Source organism: Leptosomus discolor, chromosome 7 (assembly GCF_034619465.1).
Source record: "Leptosomus discolor isolate bLepDis1 chromosome 7, bLepDis1.hap2, whole genome shotgun sequence".
Lineage (NCBI taxonomy): Eukaryota > Metazoa > Chordata > Aves > Leptosomiformes > Leptosomidae > Leptosomus > Leptosomus discolor.
The window spans coordinates 33,236,448-33,259,783 of NC_141397.1; the positions used below are offsets into that span (position 1 = coordinate 33,236,448).

Consider the following 23,336-nt stretch of genomic DNA (forward strand, 5'->3'; position numbering starts at 1 on the left):
GTTTTGGGTCCCTCACTATAAGACAGACATTGAGGTGCTGGAGCGTGTCCAGAGAAGGGCAACGAAACTGGTGAAGGGTCTGGAGAACAGGTCTTGTGAGGAGCAGCTGAGGGAACTGAGGTTGTTCAGTCTGGAGAAGAGGAGGCTGAGGGAAGACCTTATTGGTCTCTACAACTACCTGGAAGGAGGCAGTAGTGAAGTGGGCGTTGGTCTGTTCTCCCAAGTGACAAGTAATAGGATGAGAAGAAATGACCTCAAGTTGTGCCAGGGGAGGTTTAGATTGGATATTAGGAAAAATGTTTTCATGAAAGTGGTGTAACAGGCTGCCCAGGGAAGCAGTGGAGTCACCGTCCCTGGAGGTGTTCAAAAAACATGTTGTAGTGCTTCTAGACATAGTTTAGTGTGGGCATGGTGGTGTTGGGTTGATAGTTGGACTTGATGATCATAGAGGTCTTTTCCAACCTCATAGTTCTATGATTCTGTGGTTTGGTTTAAGGAGAGAGTAGAGTCTGCAAGCTGTAGTGTTACTACTGCTGTTCAATAGAGAGAATGAAGAAATAGTTCTTCAAGCAAAAGCCTACTGCTTCCTATTGCTATTCCACAGAGGACCAGGTCATGAAAGTACAGGAATGTGTCAAAACTGAGCTAAAATAGACCAAATCTGAATGTGTTGCTTTCTGACATTCAAATTTTTTCTGTTTAGTTGCTATTTTTCTTTCCTTTCGCAACCAGTTTTCTTACCAACTGTTGGTTATTTCCTCCCATTCCTCTTTGAAGTTCATAACATTTTCCTTTACCTAATCCTTTAATTCTTGCTTCTTTCATTCACATCATACATTTGGGTTGGATTTTCACACTTATCAAGCAGAGAAATGTTTCAGCAGCAGTGAGGTCCTTAGAGCTTGACTCAATTTCCTAATGAAGTTAAGGGTTTTGGTTTTTTAAATGTTCATGTGATAAAACCTGAACATGTTTTTGAAACATCTCGGTTTCTCTGAAATCTACTATGGTTTTCAGTCAGCTTGTGCAGCTTGTACATGACGTGAATTTTTCCAGGGGCCCTGGCTTTAGACTGCCCTGCTATGCCAAACACCCTTCCACAGCACTGCTGGCTGAGAGCTCCCCGCACCCAGCACACCCTGTTCCTCTCTTCTGTGCTTTGGAGGCTTGAGAACTCAAGTGAAGAGCAAAGCTTTCCAGATATTCTTTGCTGTGCAGGCAGAGGGCTGACAGCCATAACCAAAGCTGTCAGATTCTCACGTTTGTAGTATTTGGAAAAGTATTTGGAATTTGGGGGATTTTCTACAAAATAAGAATTTTAAGTTTTAGCCAGCTCCATGCTTAACTCACCTTGGAGTTCTCAAAGAAAACCCAGTTACGTTTCCCACAGACATCTTCTATCTGTCCGTGGATGTTTCCATATTTTACAGCTATGAAAAAAATTTAGTTCTGACTCTTTTAACTTGAAAAGAAATGTCATCCTACTATTCCAAGCATTGCCCTGTATTTACATCACCCTAGAATGAGCATACATTCAAGTAATGTTAATACTTGTCTCTGAATAAATCATTAATTTGGATGGAGAATTCTTCACCTGAATTAAGTCAGGTGAAGGATTAATTTTTCCCTTAAACAAGTTAGGTTCTCTGGTATATATGTGATGATTTTTTGGGAGGAAGTGCAGGGTTTTTTCTGTGCTTCACTAAGAGTTGAAAGACTGTATGTGTCCTTTTGTTCATTTGGTTGAGTATCTGGCCAACACTCGTTCTTTTCCTCTCTGGTTAAAGCATGAAAACTTCCACTTTTGTTCAATTAATAAATTTCCTTTCATTCAGTCTTGAGCCTCCTTACTTCAGAGATAATTTTTTTTAATGCTGAGAATTTCTTTTTAATCCTTTGTTGTAAAAGGTAATCAAAGTATTTTCCCAAAATGAGGTTTTGTAATGTACTTGCTGTATCCATGAAGTTGAGGATGGAATAGTATTGTAAAACTGTCCTTTTACAGGAAACTAAACCCATTTTCGTTCAGTTTTACTTAAATAATATCACTAAGCTATATGTTTCTTTACTACTATTCTTTACTACAATACTATTATAAATTTATAATTTAGTTTTAACATTTATAATTATTGTTTAGAATATCATTGTTCTGTAACTACAGGAAACGGAACTGAGTCTGTATCTTAACTTTCCCTAAATTTTCTTCCAAATTTCACAAAGACTTAGCTTCAGTTCTTTCAGGTGTTTTGTTTATGCCAAAGGAAATTATACTGTCTCCACTGTGTCTCTATGTACAGTAGTGTGACTGAAGCGTATTGATAAAGACAAAGTGAATTTCAAAGATCGTACAACTTCTTTTTGCTGCTGCTTCTTCTGAAGACAGCTCCCGTGGCCAAAGCTTTTTTTTTATTTTTTATTTTTTTAAACTTAATTAGTTGGCCCATTGAAATATATTATCTGTTCTATCAACCTGCCCTGGTAATTTTTGAGAAATACTTGGAGCTGAACAAATTTGGCTCTTAAGGAAGACCGTCGCAAAACTTTTATTGAGTACTTCTGAAGACTTCTTTCACCATATGTTCAAAGGCAGTGTTTAGAATGGATTTGGGGGCATTTTTTCTTACCTTTCTTCATGCTTATTACTTTGGTGTCCTGTGAAGCCCTGCCTTTGAGAAAAGTGGTTGAAACTGACAACACTCCTGGTGTTTTCATTGCAATGTGAGCTGAAACAGAAAGTAGCTTACAGAGGTTGATATCCAATACATGAAGAGAAGTGACTTGCAGAACAGAGCATTTTGGAGTTCAACTGGTATGACAGTGCTACCTGTTTTACAGAAAAATGAGCCATTTTGGTCATTTTCACAGTTCGGGTTAAAGGAAAACAATGTTCTTGATGAAAAGCAGACATCTGGAAATAATACTTGAGTTCATGAGATTAATAATGTGAAAACCTTGTTTAATTTATGCAGATATTTCCACCCTTTTCTGAAAAATAGTTTTGTAAGGGGCTTTTTTACTGTAAATTTGTATAATTTTTTAGCCAGATATTCACTCCCTGTTTAAAAAAAAAAAAAAATCTCCTGTTAGAGATGTGGATCTAAATTATACTTTTAAATCTTATTAAACCGTTTGTTAACCTTAACAAACATGTGGCTTTGAAAATTGTATAAGCTCAATTTTTTATGAAAACCTGCCTTTCTGAGTCTGCATCCAAATCTTGGTCAGAAAAGGGAGATTTTGCAGCAGTAGTACATAATTCACAAGCTCCTGTAAATTGATTTTTCAGCCTTACAATGATGGATTTTGGCCCGATGTTTGCATTATCCACAAAGCATGTATTACTGTACCACATTTATCTAAATGCAGGCTGTAATTAAAAGATATTGTTCTGCTGGAGACTAAATGGAATGCATTCTAATAATCTGGGAAACTAATGACAGACTGCCCTGTTCTCTGTTGACTGTGTTTATGCATTCAGCAAAGGTTACTGGATCACATACCAGTGGAAACCCTCCAAATATCTAACACCTATTTGTTTTGTATCTTAGCCTTTACCTGACTGGTAAAGCACAAGTCAGGGTACGAAGTTTGGAGAGTCACAGAAAATCACTGTGACTTAGAGAATCGGTTTTCATCAATCATTTAATCAAATTGTGTAGAAAATATCATGCCCTCCTATATCCAGCTCCCTTTGCCCCCAATACTTCTAGCAAATTAAACAAAACAACACCAAAACAATCAGCAAAAACCTGCATTGAGTTTTGATCAAATTATGCCAAGCATCACAAAATTAAGACATGACCAAACAGAAATTGCTTTTGAAATACGGAGCATTACCTTGCTTGCTCACTAAAATCTGTATTTTCAAAGGATCAAATTCTTTATTCCCTGCATGAAGTTCGGTGATTCCTAGAACAAGACTAGGAGAACAGGCAGCTGTTCAATAGGATTTTTGTCCTCATTTAGTCTATGCTTCCCTTTGTTGTTTGTGTCTTCTGTTCAGCTCAGAAGACAGAACTGTTAATTTCCTTGTAAACAGATTCCTTAATTACAGATTTGAGAATGACAAGATTCAGAATAACTTACTACAAGGTATCCTAAATTAAAGTGCATATATATATATATGTATATATCTGTATAAATACAAACACATGCAGCCAGAAATATTTTGGTCCAGTGAAGTATACAGACACCCACACTGGTGAAGGCAAGTGTGTATATTCAAACACATAGATAGGTGGAGAGGTGGATGGAAGAGTCTAGCCTATGTTTAAAATTTCCCTCTTCTCAAGTTCAGAGAAACTATTCACGATGCATCAACATTCCTTGACGAGTGATAACTGAGCCTTGGGAAGGTTGATTTCTGGCCAGTCGTCAGCTTTGTCAGCAGATGGTCTTTGAACCTTAAGAATTCTGTGCCTGAGAGGCTCCCAGCTCAGGAGGAGGTGCTGGTCGCATCCTACTGTGACCCAGGAGAGATCAAAGAGGGCTCCGTTAGGCTGTCATATTTATGGGGTAAAATGGTTGGCTCATGATCGGATCGCATGTGATGGAAGAGTAAGCATGAGGCTCCTTGTACCCGCAACTTACTTTCTTCCTTGACAGGTGAGTTTTGGAAAAGCCACCTGTTATTGATGTTCCAGACAGATGAGTTGATGTGTACTGTGTTGCTCTGCTCCATTGTGGGTGTTCACAAGAGACTGGAACTGAAGGAACTCTTGGCCTGGTTAAGGCTCAAGCCTTTGCCTTCTCCAGCACCTCCTTTGCCTGCACCAAAGAACCACCAGTCTGGTCAAGGGTTCGAGTGCACCTGTAACACTATAGGACTGCAAGATGATTCACTTTGGACATCGTTCTTTCTATATTTGGCCGTGATTTTGTCAGGTACTTCTGGCTTGTTCCAGAGCCAGCTACAATCCAGGCAGCAGGAGTTTCCCATGCACTAAGAGGTTCAGGTCCAGTCAGGGAACACTCAATCACCCCAACTCACTGCACTGTGACCAGGACAGGAAAACACCAGGTGTCCAAACTCACTGCCTTTGTTGGTTGGTCTTGACATCGCAATGTGGCCCAGAGGGTCTGCACCACCACAGTGATACATCAAAAGTAAAAGAACATTTTAAAATTCTTAGAAATCTGAGAAATTGAAAGGGTCCATGTCAATTGTTGTTTCAGTGTTCATATTTACAGGAAATTGACAGATGTGTGTAATCTTGCTGATAGAGGATGGGTATCTTCTTCCCCAGAACAACCACTCTGGGTTGGACATTTATATGTTAATAACTGAGTAACAGATAGGTCATGCAAATAGGTTGCCCCCTTACCTAGCAGCAGTTATTCCATGATTTCAACATATCTGTTGTGGACAAAGAGGTCTCAATGCTACTGCTTTGGTATTCTTGTGAAACTTTGTGAATCAGCTGTTCCTTTGGTCACTATCAAAGAGAAATTTAAACCAAAGTTCAGTGTCACCTAGACACTCAGCAGACTTCGCTACCTAATGTTTTCCTTTAGAACCGAACATTTATAGCATGTGAGATAGATTTAATACAATAATTTTCTCTTTCTTTTTCTTTCCCTTAGGCATTTCCTGGAAATACAAACTCTGATAGTGTGGTCCGGCATGATTTACAACATCTAGTTATTGCTCGCTATGTACGGATAGTTCCTTTGGACTGGAATGGAGAGGGCCAAATTGGGTTAAGAATTGAAGTCTATGGCTGCTCCTATTGTAAGTTTTTCCATGGTCATCCTTTTTTTTCCTGCTAAATAAAAAGTGGGTTTGGATCTCAGATTAAATCTGAATCTTGGGTACTTTTTGCTTAGATAGATTAAGATGTTCCAGGATTGCTGGTTATATTGCCCAGGGCATCATGAAATATTTGTTGTAACCTTAGCTCTGAGTTGCTAGTTTGTTCTTGTCTGGAAGGTGCAACATTGGTATTCCAGACAGTGCTTTGCTCCTTTTAATCTTCATGGTTTCTTTTGCAGAAGACTTTGGCTATTATATAAGTTTGAAGGGGCCATTTGAGGAAAAGATAGTATTCAGACAAATGTTATGTTGGGTCTTGAGGGGAACAACTGGGAAACAAGTCATAATTTGTTGCCTGGAGCCAGAAATAAAATTAAAGCCAAATACATAAGAATTCTATGAGTAGCTCAGACAGTCTAAACACATGACATGTTTTTTGGAGGTTTTTCCTTTAGTATTTGAATATGTCTTTAGAATCTCTTTTGAAATACGAATGAGCAACAGTACAAATGCCTCTGAAATTAAGAGCAGAACTGATTACGTTTCAAGAAAAGAAAGGGTAGGTTCTAAATGTCCTTCCTTGAATTCAATCCAGCCAATGCTTAAAGAAAGTCTACAAACCTGCAGAAAATAGGTGCCTGGTGTCCTATTTCGAAGTATATATATATATTTTTTTTTTTTTTTTTTTTTTTTCAGTATCCTGGCTTTGTTGGTATTTTAGCTGGAAGGAAGTATCTGAGATTTGTCTTTTAATAACCAGGTGTTAGAATAAGGTGAGGACCGCACAGCTGGAAGTTTCATGCATTGACATCACTGGGTGGCTTAAGGCATATGTGAGCCCTTTGCCATCCTAACTAGTAAAAAAGAAAAACAACTTGTGATTTCAGTTGTTGTTTTGATTTGGATAGTCAAAAGGCTATATACTTTCTTCTAGCACCGATAGGAACCACAAAGAATAGAGTTTTGGTATTATTTTTTCTTATTTCCGTGCCATGAATTAAAGCTCTGTTTAAAAAACATATGTTGAACCACACAGAATTTCCCAGCAGCTGCACTAACTTAGCTGAGAAATCAAATTGAAGTTGCTGTCGTGTTGCTGCTGCTGTACAGAGGGCACATATGGGTGTTAGATACCTTTGTGAAAAGACAACAGCATATCTGTTGTCTGAGGAACTTGGGTTATTCTAAACTTGATTCTTACTCAAAGAGAAACTGAGCTTCTGAAGTTTTAGCTACCACTGGGATTATTCAGTACATGGCTCTTGATAAACAAGTGTTTACCGTCATACTGCTAAAATGTTTTACCAAACACTACAGCATGGTTAATTTTACAGCACGATAAATGCTTTTAATCACACCTCCTTACTCGTACATCAAATGCAAATTCAGGTGCTTGATACAAGAAACCAACATATAGTTTACTGTGAAGTATGACTCTCTGAAACAGGAAAAATATAGCAGAATCAAATAAATATGGTCTTTACTGCAATACTTACATATAAAAATAGTATTTTTTTTTAGGAATTGGATAGAAAAAATACTGTAGGTACATGACAGGATGTTTTTAGAGGCTTAAAGTAAATGTGAGACAAAGTAAAACACATCTTGGTGACAAAACGATTTCATTTGTTTGATGAAAAGTTGCTTACTTGCTGGATTTTTGGAGGAGAATAAAAAGCATCTGCCAAGGAAGCAGTACTATGAAAACACTGATAAAATGTGTCTTCACAGAACGGAGGTGGCCAAACATAGCTTCGTAATTTTACTGAGAGAGTATTGCTGGTCTGTTTGTATTAGAAGTGATTTCAATAATTGTTGGAGGTGGTTTTTTTTATGTAAGATTAATAATATTTTACATTATTGTGTGTATAGGGACTTTTCTTTCAAAAATCCTCCTAAAATGCATTGTGGTTTTTACATGCAGGAGTCGGGCTGTCCCTAAAATGTTATTGGTAGATAGTAGAGCAGTTGGGAAGAAAAAGTAAAAAATCACTGTATTAAGAGAGAGGGAGGGAGTCCTTTGGTCTGACTACTGGAACAAGAGAGCAATGGGTGCAAATTCCCAACGTGTCTTCAAATGCATCATTTGGAGCCAAGCGTATAATGCTACATCGCTCCATGTAGGCATGTCTTTTGGCAGAGGCAGTGTGTTTAACCTTATGATTAGCAGTGTTTATATTTGCATATCAATATAAGCACTGTCATTACCCAGTGTGATTTGCAGATTAATCCTGCTGTCAATGAAGGACTTGGCCATTTAGATAATCAGTAATTTTCAAAGCCTGATTAAAAGATAGGCTTCTTGTCAAATCTGCCCCAAATTTTGGAAACATTACCTAAATAAGAAAGCTATGCAATATATCACAATCATAATTTTTCTTTAAGTTTGTAGATACATATTGAATTATTTTGCTTAGGCATTTTAGAGAGCACATTTTCAGACAGAAAAATCAGGTATTTTCTTACAGTGCAAGCAAAGTTTGATTGGGAAGCCACACACTTAAGCGACTACAAGAACTCTCCTTGCACACTGCTTCAACCTGGTCATTAGTTTCAGAGAACTAAGGAAAATACATCCTTATATTGAATTGCTTATTCAAAAGTCAGGTCATTAATTGCCGTATTTTCTGGTTCTTTCTTTATGTATTTATACAAGATACACATTTAATTTTTTTTTTGTGCCAGAGGTGAAATCTGTGTTATTGCTTGCCCAGCAAATAAAAGATTAAAAAGAGGTGTGATTTCCAGAGAGGGATTAGAGCTCACATCTGTTCCCCAAAGAAGTTCATAGCATTACCAAATCTTTTTGTTTTAACTTTGAATTCTTTCTTTGCAACCGCACCTTTGTATTTTGTGTAGATGAGATCCGTGGGGATGTCTTCTGACAGAAGAGCTCATAGAAGTCACCAAGAAAGAATTAGGGCCTCACTCTACATCCAGGTTCAGAATGAACTTTGTATTTTTACCTGTGAATAAATGGTGACATCAAATTTAGAAAAGATTTTCATTCTCCACAGGGCAAAACTACGTCTTATTAAAAAAAAAAAAAATAATAAAATTGGGTAAATAACTTATTTAATAGCTATGGTAATGGAGGAGTTGCATGAGAAAAACAAGCCTGGAAAACAACAACAAATAGACTGTTGTGTGGCTTAACACATTTTAGTCACTGGGAGGTTTAGCTTTTACTTTAATATGATCTATTTCAAGCACTGTAAAGGGGAAAATGGTCTTTATACTTGCAGTGACATCATTTATCAAAAAGCAAGTCACAGAGAAGAAAGCAATATAACTAAAAGTAAAATGTCCACAAAATCAGTTAAGTCAAAACTGATGGCAGATTTTTATTCACATGACACCTATCTTCCCTCATGTCCACATCTCTGAATTTTTGAGATGGGCAGCAAAGATGTGGCATCTGGAGGCTGTGACAACTATAATATAATACATTTTACTGCTGATTCGTGAAGATCACAATAAGCTCCTGCAGGATTATTGCCATATGAATAGTTCCCTTCATCTCTGTCCTGTGGCAGATGAATGCCTACAAAAATGGCAATAGTGATACTCTTGCATAGTCTTTGGCTGTGCTTTTCAGGATAACTGTATGAGGCCTTCTGGGTGCTGAAATCTGTGACTGGAAAGCGCTAACCCATACGTTGTTCACAGAGGTCTTCTAATATGTTTGTGTTGATTTTCTGCATCTAAACTGTACGTCTGAATCTGTTTGACACTGTTGTACATCTTATGGGAAGAATTTTCGAATTCCAGATAATTCACTTCTGAAGTGTAGGATACATGTGGAAAAAAATCACTTGGAGATGGCAGAAAGTCATGTAAATACTCGATATACTCAAGGCAAATAGGCGACAGGACCCATGAGAAAGCTCCATAAATGGCTGCAGACTGAGCTGTTTCCATTCATTGACCAGCTCTCTTTGCTAGTACTTAGGAAGCAGTGGGACTGAGAAAATGTCACTGAGCTGGGTTTGCAGAGCTGTTCATTTCAGTTATTACCTGTACTGCTTGTACTGTGCTGTGTCAAATGTTACTGTTTCAGCTTCCTGATGGGAGATTGATTTTTTAAAGGAGGGATAGAAAAGAAGAAAAAACAGTAGCCACAGTCCTTAGGGTTTTATGGAATAATGAACGTTTGTATGGAAAACATTTACTCTCCAGATAGTAAAGTGAACAAAACCTTGGTCATGTAAACATGTTACAAGAACAAAAATAAGGTTTGGAGATGCTGTTAAGGGAGGAGCCAACGGAACATTTGCAGGAACTGAATAGGAAGTATGGAAATGATAGAAACTATGGGCTGAACAGATCTTTTGGGTAACCACAGCTGTAGTTGATCTTGTCTGCCTGCAGTGACTGTGACTTAAGCTATTATTTCCTTTGGCAGCTGGTTCCATATTCAGCTGTACTCAGTGTTAGGAAATTTTCTGTGATATTTATTTGAAATCTCCTTTGCTTGGTTTCATGCTGTTGGCACTATCTATCCATCGCTCATTTGCTGTCTCACACGGTTGACGTGCATACTTAATGAGAGACCTCCATCCTGCCCGGAAGCATCTATTGCATCCAGACATCAAAGGGACTGTTTAAGGTAGATGAGAAATAGGTGGAATCTGGTGGAGCTTCACTTGGCCTGATTCAATAGCATACCCTGAATGTGTTGTTTCACCAGCATAGCATTTAAAAAAAAAAAAAAAAAAAAAAAAAGGTATGAGCCAAAGACCCTTAAGTGTCATTATTGCTATTGGAACACCCTGTGTTGAATAAAATACAGCTCTAGATGTATATGTAAACATATGCAGACATATTTCTGCTATTACGCTTTTGGTACCTGTGTGAATGTTCACCTAAATGCTGAAGATACTAATGTAGTCCAGTAATCTGCATAAAGGATTCCCTGCCTCTCTTTATTGTATTTTATCACTTATATTAAATGTGCCATTAAGTTGTCTGGTCAGACTTCTCTGAATATTTAAGTGATGGAACTGCATAAAAATATTAACTGGCAGAATGGAAAAACCATTTTGAAGTGTATATTTTGTTATATCATGTTACCATATGTCTAGCAATTTTATTAAACTGCTGTAAGTAACAGTGCTTTGAGTATACAGAGTTTTTAGTGTGGGGGAAAACCCACAGAACTGAAACAATCATTTAACAGACGTCCCTGTGAGCCGGGGAGCTTTGCTTGTGACAGTGGATAGGACAGTTCAGAGTTCTGCTAAACATCCAACCTTTTTCCCCTGTTTCTCTTAAATTTCAGTATTTTTATACTGCGTAGTTCTATCCCTATTTAAGTCCACGTGTTTGATTTTTAGCCATCATCTTCACAGCTCATCAGTGGCAAACATAGCTTGATATTCTCTTTCTGATATTAAAGGTGCATGGGTGAATACTCACATCTAAACTATGGAGAGTGAGGGAAATGAACTGTTGAACTCTTTCTTTGCAAACTTCTAAAGATCTGTTTGAATATGTGCTCTATTTATAAGGTCGCTTCATTGTTAGCATACTTTCTAGCTTTTTGCCATGCAAGAGATTTGGTTTTTTTCCTTAAGGGTTATGAAAATGGATACCTTTTATCCTTGATATATTCTCAGGCCACGGTGGTCTTTAGAGTTTTGCAATGGAAGACGGATAATGCTGCCTTTCTTTGTCAGCATGCTGGGTACGGGTTGTTTTCCTCCATCCCCTCTCCAGAAAGGGATGGTTGTCATTGTTCCTACGTGCATGTTCATATCTTTTGGCATGAAAGAACAGGCTTCTGTCCATTTATTACCTCTGGCTATTACCTTTAACAAGGATGGGTCTATTTTGGTAGTAGGTACTACTTAAAATTTAACACATCTATTTCTTGCATTTTAAAAATATGAAAAAGATTTAGTATTTGGGTGGTGTGTTAAAAAACTTACTGCTAAAATAAGAAGATTCAGGCTGAAACAGGAAAAAAATAATTCCAAACACCTTATTGTTAAATTTTAACTCTCTTTTTCCTAAATGGAATATTTCAGAAAGATTTAACATAAAATGAGTTTGTAGTAAAAAAAAAATTATAAGAATGTATATTTATGTTTTATTCTTTACTTCTTTGTTAATTTGATACAATATCAAATTTTTTTCTCTCAACTTTTTGAAACTGGCAGCAAACTAGAAAGTCCATTATGTTTCCATTTCTAGTTGTAATGAGGTTACTCGTAGATGCTCTCAAGCACCATGGCTTTGAGAACAGCGACAACCGCGTGTATTCTTTACAGGTTCATTTGTTGGCTGGCAATGAATGTATAATCTGTCGGAGAAAAACACGTATATTTTGTATGAATACATGCCCCACCAGCTTGTTCAGTTGTATTCTCAGGCAGTTTTCAATTACACCTGAACATTTTTTTAATCATTGTGCATTTCCTTTAGAAGGATGGATGTAGCTGGTTCATTCGAAAAATTTTTAATATTATTCCTGTGGAATGGAGAAAAACTTGTCCCTGTTCAATAAACAGAATGTGTTGCCAAATATAATAAAATCTTGCAGATTTTGACTGAGGTTTCTTAAAGTCAGGTCTGGCTCTTCTCTCGTGGAAAAGACAGATGAACATTTTCTAATAGGTTTTCCAGTAATTGCCCACATGCCCCGCAGAAAGGGTCTTCCTTACAGTGGTCTGTGATCAGTTAATAGGAGGGTGTAGATCTAAGTAGTCTTCTTAGCATCCGTAAACATCTGAAAAAGTAGAAAACAGAAGTGAAGTTACATTATACTTTTTCACAAAGTAGGGATGGTAGCATTCAGATAAATACAATGAAAAGCTTTGGTCTGCTCGCAATAGCCTCACCTTTAAGCTAATGTTCATGGTGGTTTTGCCCAGCATTATTTTCTTGCATTCATATAAATGGTGATTGATCCATATGTCTATGATGACCTATTCACTAGAGAAATCAGGTGGGGTTTTTTCTCATGAAACGACAAACCTTGGCAGATTTCAAACTATAGCTCTTGGTTCTGTGCCATTGATTTGGAGCCTGAAGGCCCTCACTGGTATTTGTTTTCCTGCATGTCTGAAATCAAACATATGTTAAGGATGCATTTACTTCCAGGCTCACTTTGATTTATTCTGCTTTTTCCCTAAAGTTGAGGTGAAGATGATGCATTTAGTATTTTTATTTCAAGCAAAACGGCAAGTGGAGTCTTGCTGTGAGTAAACTCTTATTTCCTCTCTGCCAAAGGTAATGTTAGTGTTCTCTGAAATGAAATTGCTGACAGGATATAACCAAATCTGACTCTTCGAAATAATGCTTTTATAACGTAAAAATGAACCTTGTGTATACATGCAGTATATCCCTATACTGAGTTGAGCTTCTACACAAAGTCCTGTTTTAAAGCTGGAGTCCCATCTTTATGAGAATAGCATTGGAGAATCAGATCACTGTGATGCCAACTTTTCCCCAAATCCTCTAAAACAGGGTACATGTTCAGGTTTTCCATCTCATAAGGGTGACGTTGTATGGCCCTTCTCTAGTGGCTGGCAAGTGTCGCCTTGCCCTTTGCTTACTACTGCCATGGAGTGCCCTTCAAGAGAAGGGAATAGTTCAGTTGGAAGGTATCTGAACAACCACCTAGTCTGACTGCCTGGCCATCTCAGGCTCTCAGTCACGTGATCCCTAGCCATAAGGGCTGGACAGCCCAACCTCTGCCTCCCATATGCTGCAGCTCCTCTGCCTCGTGTGCTCTGCCTGTCCCTCCTGAGCAGTCTGTAGCCCTCCATCCCAGCACTCCAGTCATGGGGGTCATGCTACCAAGTTTCTGTAATACCATGACATCATAGCTCTGGGACCAGACCAACTCTTCCCGTTCATCCTGCTTTTTTCTCATACTGCATGCTTTGGTATACAAGCATTTCAGATGTGCTCCTAAACCTTTGGTGCTCCCTGGAGCAGTGTGAATATTCCCATTAGCATTGCCACCCTTGGACAATACCCTTGGCTAACCTTCAACTCTCCTGGTGGTATCCCCATCCCAAGAGGGTACACTTACCTTTCTTTCCAGCCTCTCCTGAAGGCGTAACTAACTGGAGAATGAGATAAAGGTACCTGCAGTGTTCTGCTGGCATTTATCCAGTCCATTAGTTCTCAACTGCTGAAGGTCTGTAGGAAAACAGGCAGTCAAACAGTCTCCTGGGTCTGTTTCATGCACCAGCGAATTACACTAAAAGACAACAAATTCCCACCTTGACTAAGCAACCCCCTAGATTCAGTGGCTTCAGTTATAATGGTGTCAGACATCAGGTAAGCTTTCTGAGGTTGGATTCTTTGTTGCTGTTCTTTCAGGCTAAACATTTCTAAGGCTGTCACAAGAAGTTATTGATTCACAAAGAGCAGGAAAAGCACAATGTGTATGGCAAAATGTTAGCTCTATTCAGATTCAGCCCTTTTTATTACAAGATTTGACTAAAGTTTTAGGCTCCATGACACTGACTTACATTGTTCTGAGCTGCACAGCAAAACAATGAAATACTGAGTATTTTTCTCTTGAATATAGTTCAACTTCTTATTTTACTGTAATGACTTTTGAGTATGGCTTCATCTGGATCTTCAGATGGTTTCATAGATTGCTCTTTGAATAGAGAGTTCACTTAGTAAGTGCACAGAGTTCACTCAGTAAGTACCTGTTTGTACTTGGTGCAGGTTGAAGTGAAGGAAAATTCTTTAAACAACAATAGTTTTGATTTTTTTAGGAATGCCATTATATGTCAGAGGTGATTAAAGCCTGTAGGGTATCCTCTCTTGTGTATAGTGCATGTGATGTTAGTGAAATAGATATAGAAATGTGAAAAATAATTTTATCTGCAATTTAAAGATAAAAAATTTATGGGAAATTTAGAATTTGTTTATCCTTTAGGAATTCACATTGAAACTGGGTAAATACTGTATGGAAACATTTCCTTAAATAAGCTCATATGTTTACCTGCATCATTTAAATTATGTTTACCTGCATCATTTAAATTTGAAATTCTGTTTTAACATTTGTGAACTGTTCAGTCAAATAACTTTACTGACAAGGTATAAGCTGAAAAGAGAATTGTAAGTCAAGACTGACAATTCACGTTCAGATTTGGAGATAATCTTTGAGTGTATTTTCATTGCAAATTGGATCCTGAGATCTGCATTCATTAAGAAGAACATAAAGTTATGCATATGGCCCATAAATATATACATATATACCTATTTCATGTGCTTAGTCCGACTGGTTTCTAAATAAACAGCTAAGTCATTCCTGTACTATCTAGAAATTCAGAAACCAAACCTTTTCACAAAAGTGCTTAGCAATTTTGTAATTTAAAATTATATCTTTAAAAAATTAGGAAATCTGAATGAGTTTTAAAAAGCATGTAACTAATTTGAAAATGGAGAAAATAAGTAAATTTTTGTACCTTATTAATTCTGTCTACTCATCAGATTATATCAGCCAGAGTTTTATAGTTTCATAGTGATTATTGTTAAAAAATTATTAATAGCTCTATATGGGATGGGATCCTGCAAATCCTCAGCGACAACTTTCCTGCATGGTAATGTTTCTGTCTTTTCATTTCCAGATTGGCAAGGTAATTGGAGTTTAATTCTTTCAATATGGACATGTGCTTTATTACTTTTTTCTTACAGACCATATGTTTTTAATTGTCCTCTTAACTTTAAATAAATTCAAGAACTCGGGAAACTGCTTTCTAAACCCACAGATATAAAAATGTCCTTAGAGGGACAATGATTTTCTCACCTAAAAAAAAAAAAATGTTGTTTAACTACAGCTGGAATTTCTGTACCAAGCCTATATGCCACCTACGTAGTGATTAGGTTTGGTGATTTGCTTTGTTTAGCAGTGGATGAGTTTCTCTGATAAAGCTTACTAAAATCAGTGGGAAGTATCATTTGGTTTCTATGAACTTTGGATTAGACCTTTCACCTAAAAGTAAAAAAAAAAAAAAAAAAAAAAAGAGAGAGAAAGTCAGACTCGGACATCCAGGGTATTTTGTTAAGTGGGAATGAAATGTTAGAGACATGCAAACTTGCAAAAAACATGTACTGGTCAGAGAAGGTAGCTGCTCATTTTCTTTAAGGTGGGAGAATGTTTTTGTAGTTGTTTGGTTGTGACAAGAGTGTGATCCGAGAAAAGCTTGTTGAGCTGCACTGGGTACTAAAAGGGAAACAGACAGTGGGGATTTATGGTCATAAATTCAGCTGAATTCTCTTGCATTACTGGTGAGTTGTGACTTACATTCATCTAGCTCATTGATGTCTTACAGTAAACGGTTGTTAAACAGAGGCAACAGTTTTAATAAACACCTTCAGCACCACCCATTTATTGACTGCTGTACTAGGAGAGTCAAAAGGAACCCAGCAAACTCTGTTTCAGCTGTTTATCATTGCAGTCTTTCTCTTCCTGACCTAATTTTTGTCCCCTCCATTGTCAGTTCTTCTCTCCAAAAGTCTCTGCTATGACTGCTCTCTCATTGCTTTAAATGTGTGTAGTTTCCTGATTCCAGTCCTTCCTTGTCTGATTTCTGAGAAGTACAGTGTGAAAACCAGGGAAATTTCAGGATTGTTCTTTGTATTTTGAACAACAGCTGAAAGGTACAGTCTCTTTTATGCACTTAGGTAATGAATGTGTGGTCACTTGGGAGTAAGAATGAATTGTCTGGCAGTTGTCACCTGCAGAAGGATGTTAGAATGATTTCAGCTGAGCTATTCGCATGGTCAGCTGTTTTCCTAGGAGCTGGGAATACCACACCCCTCAGCATCTGTATCATTCTTTCTTAAATATGGATATATATATGGTAGAGGTACCTAAATTTAAGATAATTTTTGGAAAATGTTGGTTCAGGATATGTGATAAATTGCAGGCTCAGTCTTGCAGGCACATCTTTCATCCTAGTCAGACCTCAACAAAGGACTTAACGTAAATTTAGGACTAAGGTGACTTATGGCAACTTCAGAGGGGGATGTTTGTCATCATTAGTTGTAATGTGATTCATCATAAGGATTAATGTGTACAGTGTTGATTTTAGAAGCAAATCAGCAGGAAATTAGTCGAGGCACTGAGTATGCCTCTGTAAACCTAAGCTAGGTGGTAATACAAATCACCCAATACGTAAATTGGAAGAAGACGGTACTGTGTCTTACGTTCTGCTGAAGGTTATTGCTAATTTGGTGTAAAATTTTGGAGGTAGCAGAGGGGAAAGAAGCCACCTGTTGCAAGGTTTTCCTTTGCAAACTTGGAATAAGACCTGGTAGCTTCACACCATAGGCTTTCTTTTAGCTGATTATTAAGTCTTTACACCATTTTCATGCAATATGTCTTTGTATTTTCTCCCTTCCAAGGACTTTCAGATGGAATCAACCAAACTACTTTTTCTACAAGCAAAAATATACTAGAGGGCTGGTTTATTCACAAGAGATTAATAGAACACAGTGCTGCAGGTGATGAGATGTGAGACTTCAAATTGAGCACATCTCTGAGTTATTTGGCAATTCTACTGAAAACATTTAATTTTGCATTATTCCACCTAAATTCTGACCCTGAGTTTGACAGCTATGTCTTAGGACAGCTGCGGACAGAGTGAATGAAATATCTCTTTATAGCAGTGCATTTTCCACAGATAAAGTAAGGGGATTTGAACAATTGATCTTCTGTCATAACGCAGACATTAAATACTCATCATGAACAAACCTAACTTTTCCTTTTATTACATCCTGCTGTAGAGAGAAACTTTATCAAGCTAGGCAAGAACATACCCCCAGGTTATTTGACCCAGGAGAGATCTTAACTATCTTTTCCATTTACTTTAAGTTTTATTTATGTTAGTAGATGGATAAAGTGAGTATTATTCTCATATTTAAGTGTACAAGTTTGTGTGTTTCCAGTAGAATCCCTAGTTTGAGCTGAAGGGAAAATACTATGACCAATTCAAATCCCGTTGAACTCTGGAAAAGTATCTCTCTGGAATAATATTTGGATAGGCTGAAATAAAGACTTTTTTGCTTTCCAAATAATTCCTGATAATTTTGGAAATTTTCCTGCCCAGCTATGTGAGAAAGGCCAATTAGACATTTCATACCCATTTTTTAACTTCTTGTCATTTTACCTTTCTTACTTCTTAAAAGTTGAAAAGATTTAGCATGACTGTGTTTAGTTTTTAAAAGAACAGAAGGAGAATGTGTCAACAATTAATAATCTTTTTCTGTAAAATAAGAAATCCATTCTGTAGTTGTCACACACTTTACAAACAGTTTTTAATGCTATTTATCTTTGTTTTTTCCTCATTTTTCTATTAACAGTTTTAAGTCAAAGAATCAGCAGATTCTGATGAAAAACATGCTGCTGCAAAATTTTCATCCATCAGCACTAAACCCAATAGTTACCGAATATTTATAAATTTGTGCCATAGTTTCTTTCACAGAAATTTTCCTTGTTCTTATTGATGTGCAATTTCCCTTGACTTTAGGGGAAAAATAGCAAAGCTTGTAATTCACAGCTAGAAGAAAGCGCAGTATTTAAAATCACAAACAGAAGAACTTGCAACTTTTAAAGAAAATTGTAATAGTTAAATTTTTTAACTTTAAACATGTTTTCTGATAGTTCAAGAGTAGGGCTTATATAATTCAGCTGTTTAAGGTCATTGGCAAAGAATATAGGGTTTCTTTGTATCTTCACTGTTCCAAAGCTTTCAGGTGTTACTTTTTTCTTGACTCGGTACTCAAACGTTACTTGACTATGTAGTTGGTACGATCTGGTTGTAAACTGCATTGACTGTCAGGAAATCAGTGCTGGAATTTCTGTTCAGACACTGTCTGATGAGACTGCTGATGAGCCTGCTTTATCTGGAGAATTTTAGAGAACTTTTGGGATAGATAAAAAAAAAACGAATAGTATCAGTTTAATAAAACTAAAGCATAGGATCAGAGTAAAGCTAAAAATGGTTCCAACATACGTTACTTTATCAAGGAGATGTGTTACCCACTCACGTGTATAGTTGATCCTATCGACTGCTTTGTTGACCAAGCAAAGCTGCACAGCACTGTGTTGTTGAAGACACAGACTACCTTCTTATTCCTTGCGAATTACAAGGTGACTTCCAGATAGAAGACTTTTTTTTTTTTTTTTTTTTTTTTGAACAAAGGTTAAAAGAGGAAAGGAAAAGGAAAAGGAAAAAAAAAAAAAAAGAAAGGGGAAATAAGCTGGAGAAGGAACAAGATGAACAGAGGAAAGCTGGAAGTCTGTTGTTGTAAAGGGCTGTCCACACCCAGCTAAAAGTGGCAGTAATGGCAGGGACAACCCCATCCTTTCTCTGGCTCGCTGTGGCTGTATGCATTATACCCATGCAGGGCCGGGGTTATGCAACCTTAATGGTTGATAAAGCAGGCTCCGGGGATGGCACAGACGTTAGAGCCAGAGGGATGAATGCATAATTTTACAATAAAGGTTGCTCTTTATGTCTTCCTTTTCCCTCTGGCATCTGTATTAAATCCTGTGTTCTGAAAGGAATGATGACACGAGTCCTTCGTGATCTTGTCCATCAAGTAGGCTCAGTTTCAGGTATCTCTCTTCAGATCCACTGACTTTCACTCTCCAGCTCCTTCTCTTTGTCAGACATGATACTCATTCAGCTTACTGGTTTTCTGCTTAGATTTATCTCAGCCTTTTCTCATTCAAGATTTTTCATAGTCTTGTGAACAACCTTACAGAACAAAATGACCTGGACCTCTGCTGTCTTCAAAGATGAAAGTGTAGGCCTTTCCTAACCTTTCTGCTTTTTTAACAGTGAATCAGCTTTGTTCTGATGTCGCTTCATATATCATACATCTGTAACAAATATTGTACTCATTAAATTGAATTTTCTAAGAAAGAAATCATTATTAAAGTTTCTTATATCTCAAAATCTGGATTTATGTATTTTATTTGATCATAAATTATAAACACTAATTAGACTTTTTAAAGATAAACAAAGCTATAAAATCAATATTTAATTCCATTATGTGTTTTTAAATGTTTATAAACATTGCAAATCTTAATTTTTTTTGCTGATGATGGGTAAGAGATATGGTGGAGAAAAAATTTTGCCTTTTTTTAGGAAATAAAACTGCTTTGTGATTTTAAGCTTCACAGTAAAACAAGCTGTGACCATTTACTTTGAGGACAGTGCACTCACTTTGAAAAAAAAAATGTTTATGCTATTTTGAACATTTGCAACAGTGTATTGCTTCCTTTAAAAAAGTAGCAACTAATTTTTACAACTACTTGTGTAGTCAGGAGACGTTTAGCAACACACAAATACTCCCACAGTTCTGCAGGTATTTTTAATCCAAGGAATCTTTGCCCAAGAGTTTCAGAGCAGAACACGAGAAGTGTGACATTTTAGTCTAACACTTGCAGACTACAACTTCATTCCTGTAGAAGTAAAAAAGAAAAAAAAAGAAAAAAAAAAAATCCATGACCAAACACAGTATCAGAAATAAAACAAGGGAATCAGTACTTTGTTCACAGTCATTGCAGTAAAACCCTTGAATCAAGCTCATATTTTCTTATTAAGACGTAATCTAGAATGCCACATTAGGAGAAATCTTTTTCATCTGCTTAGTGCTCAAAAGCTTAAAATGTGTAACAATATCGTCATAATGAAAACATATTAACAATTACTGCATGTCATATGCAATCCTTACAAACCTGGGGAGCTGTAAGTTTAAAATAAAGAGAAGAAAAACAAGTTGATTGTTGTTTAGGCTTAAAAGTAAATTCAAGATTCGCAACAGTTTGAGGACACACTCTGGTGTCTCAAAAGACATGAGATCAGCTGCTTCCCAGAAGAAGTGCGTTAGCACTGTTAGGGGGGGAATGTACGGGGAGAGGGTTGTGTTGGCAGGCTGATTTCCAGTCCTCAGATCTGTAAAGTTTCTGGGACTGGAAACAGTCAAGCTTGGATGCGTTCTTTGCTAGTGCGTGAGACAGAGACAGGTGGCCCTTTAGATTCTTGGCTACCTTTATGTTTTTTGTAGTGATAGGGTCATGTGAGAATTTCTAAGTCTCATTTATTTAATTGAAATTTGCATAGCATGCTTAGCAGAATTCTGATCAGAAATTCCATAATGTGAAAGAAAAGTATTTTTTGATGAATGATATCAAGGCCTTCTCTTCCAGAATGAAAACTGGGGTGCTAGTATCCATTATTCTTGCCTTGTTATATGATGAAAACAATAAATGCTACTATCAAAGTTTGCATGCTTAATCCTAAATTTCTCAATCTGTGTTTGAAGACTTAAAAGAAAAGGTTTTTTTTTTTCCAAAGTTCTCTGTGCCTGTAAATCTCACTGTAAGTATGGCACACTGCTTGTTTTAAGCACTTTGAATAATTCATGTGTGCCATTTCACACAATTGCGTAGACTTGTCAGCGTTTAGGAATCAATTTTGGGAACTTTGCATTGAAAAATTCCTCCTGAACTTTTTCAAGCTAACAGCCTATATAAAAGGAGTAGGATTATCTGATTCTCTTGATGCTTAACTAGAAATAGTTTCTACAGAACGTGACCATAATTGGACAACATTTGCTTTTCGGTGGCAGATGGGACACAACCTAAAAGATTATCTGGGTTATATCCTGTACCTCTACCCAATAACAGGATACCCAGATTACTAGAAAAGCCCTTTTCCATACAAGACTTGACTGAAGTGACCTGCAGGGACAGGTATTTGCTTTGCAAAAGGAACCTTCAAAGTAAGAACAATACTAGGTCTGGTGCAACTTAATGTCAACAGGACAGTTCTAAAATCAACTGCACATTAACTGCATAACACTCTGACGTGTATAAAAGGTTCATTACAGGGACACTGTAATTTTTTCCCCCATCTAACTGAAGTTGTTACATTCTGTGTTTTCTGTAATTCCTTCTTTAAAGCTTAGTATGTAACATTCCTTTGTTTCTCCTCTTTTTTGCAGCAAACTTTCATTTACCCTGTTACTTAAGCCGACACCAGCATGGCTTTTCATGTTCATGGGCAAGATATTGTCATATGCTTTGGCCACGAGTAATTCATCTGTCATGGAATAATTATGCACAAAATCATTCTGAGTCATCTAGTGCAGTTTTCTGAGGCTTTGTATTTATTTTACAGAAATGATTCTGTTCTTCTGAATGTCTTTTTATTGAGTATACCTTTAAGAAAATATCCTTTTTTGTTTCATATTTATCCTTATGCGCTTATGTTCCTCCTTCAGGTTTTTCAAAATACTTGAATGTTGTAAAGCTACTAGTAATTTTCTAATTAGTGTTTTTCTAGTTAGTTAGCAAGATGCAGATTCCAACAGACTCAAAAGCAATGCTGTGCTCAGCTGAAACAGATAAATCAGCAGAACAGTCTGTAAATATTATTTAGCTAAAACATGTATGACATTAATTATGAAAAAACGATCACGTAAGGATTGTATCTTGTACCTTTGTCATGAAGAGATGCAGGAGTTTGGTTAGCAGAATTTATGAGCTTCTGATGACTTACGGTATTTATCTATATGTGGCAAAAAAACAGTGTTCCTATTTTTAAAATGCAATTGCATCTTTGATAACAGTTGGTAAAAAGAGCATAGTTACCAATAGATTTATATTGCATACAAAAAGAATATTTTTCACAGAATGCTGTTCCATTAAAGTACATGTTTCCATTAGGTTTGCATCATGCCCGTATCTACTACCTAGAAAATTCTGGCGGAATCAATGTGTCTTGAAAGAGACAGAGCTCCCAGGCTCCATGTGCTTCTGGTCTTTAGCAAAGGGACTGTAAAGAGCAAAGCAAAGGACAGCCAGGTTTCTGGTCTCTCTATTATACTGGAACCCAGACAAGTGACAGCTATTTTCAGAACACTGTAAAGATGCACACAAAAAAGTGAATGAAATATTTCTAAACCCGTGACATTTTTCCCTGAGTAAAAATTAAAATTCAGGCATGTTATTATATTTCTGTGTGTTTCATAGTGAAAAGGAAGTATTTTAAAATATTCCTTTTTATTACCATGAATGAAATGTCAAAGCATAAAGAAATTCTGCCCGTTCCATGAGTTTCAAAAGGCCAACTGCCGGGTCCTGCACTTTGGCCACACCGATCCCCAGCAGCTCTACAGGCTTGGGGAGGAGTGGTTGGAGAGCTGCCAGACAGAGAGGGACCTGGGAGTGTTGATTGACAGCTGTCTGAACGTGAGCCAGCAGTGTGCCCAGGTGGCCAAGAAAGCCAATGGCATCCTGGCCTGTATCAGGAATAGTGTTGTCAGCAGGAGTAGGGAGGTGATAGTGCCTCTGTACTCGGCTTTGGTGAGGCTGCACCTCATGTGCTGTGTCCAGTTTCGGGCCCCTCTCTTCAAGAAGGACATTGAGGTGCTGGAGAGGGTACAAAGGCGGGCTACCAAGCTAGTAAGGGATTTAGAGCATGTCTCATATGAGAAACGGCTGAGGGATCTGGGGCTGTTTATTATGGAGAAGAGAAGACTGAGAGGAGACCTTATCGCTTTCTACAACTACCTGAAAGGAGGCTGTAGCGAGGTG

The 23,336-nt window shown here is 37.3% G+C and overlaps 1 protein-coding gene across 1 annotated transcript in view; it reads left to right on the forward strand.

The window, feature by feature from the left end:
- The window catches only part of CNTNAP2 (contactin associated protein 2), a 1,109,936-nt gene that overhangs the window by 491,531 nt on the left and 595,069 nt on the right, over positions 1-23,336 (forward strand). The window contains exon 4 of the mRNA XM_086468640.1: positions 5,584-5,731. Coding sequence (XP_086324766.1) covers positions 5,584-5,731 — 148 coding nt within the window. The remainder of the gene's footprint in view (positions 1-5,583; positions 5,732-23,336) is intronic.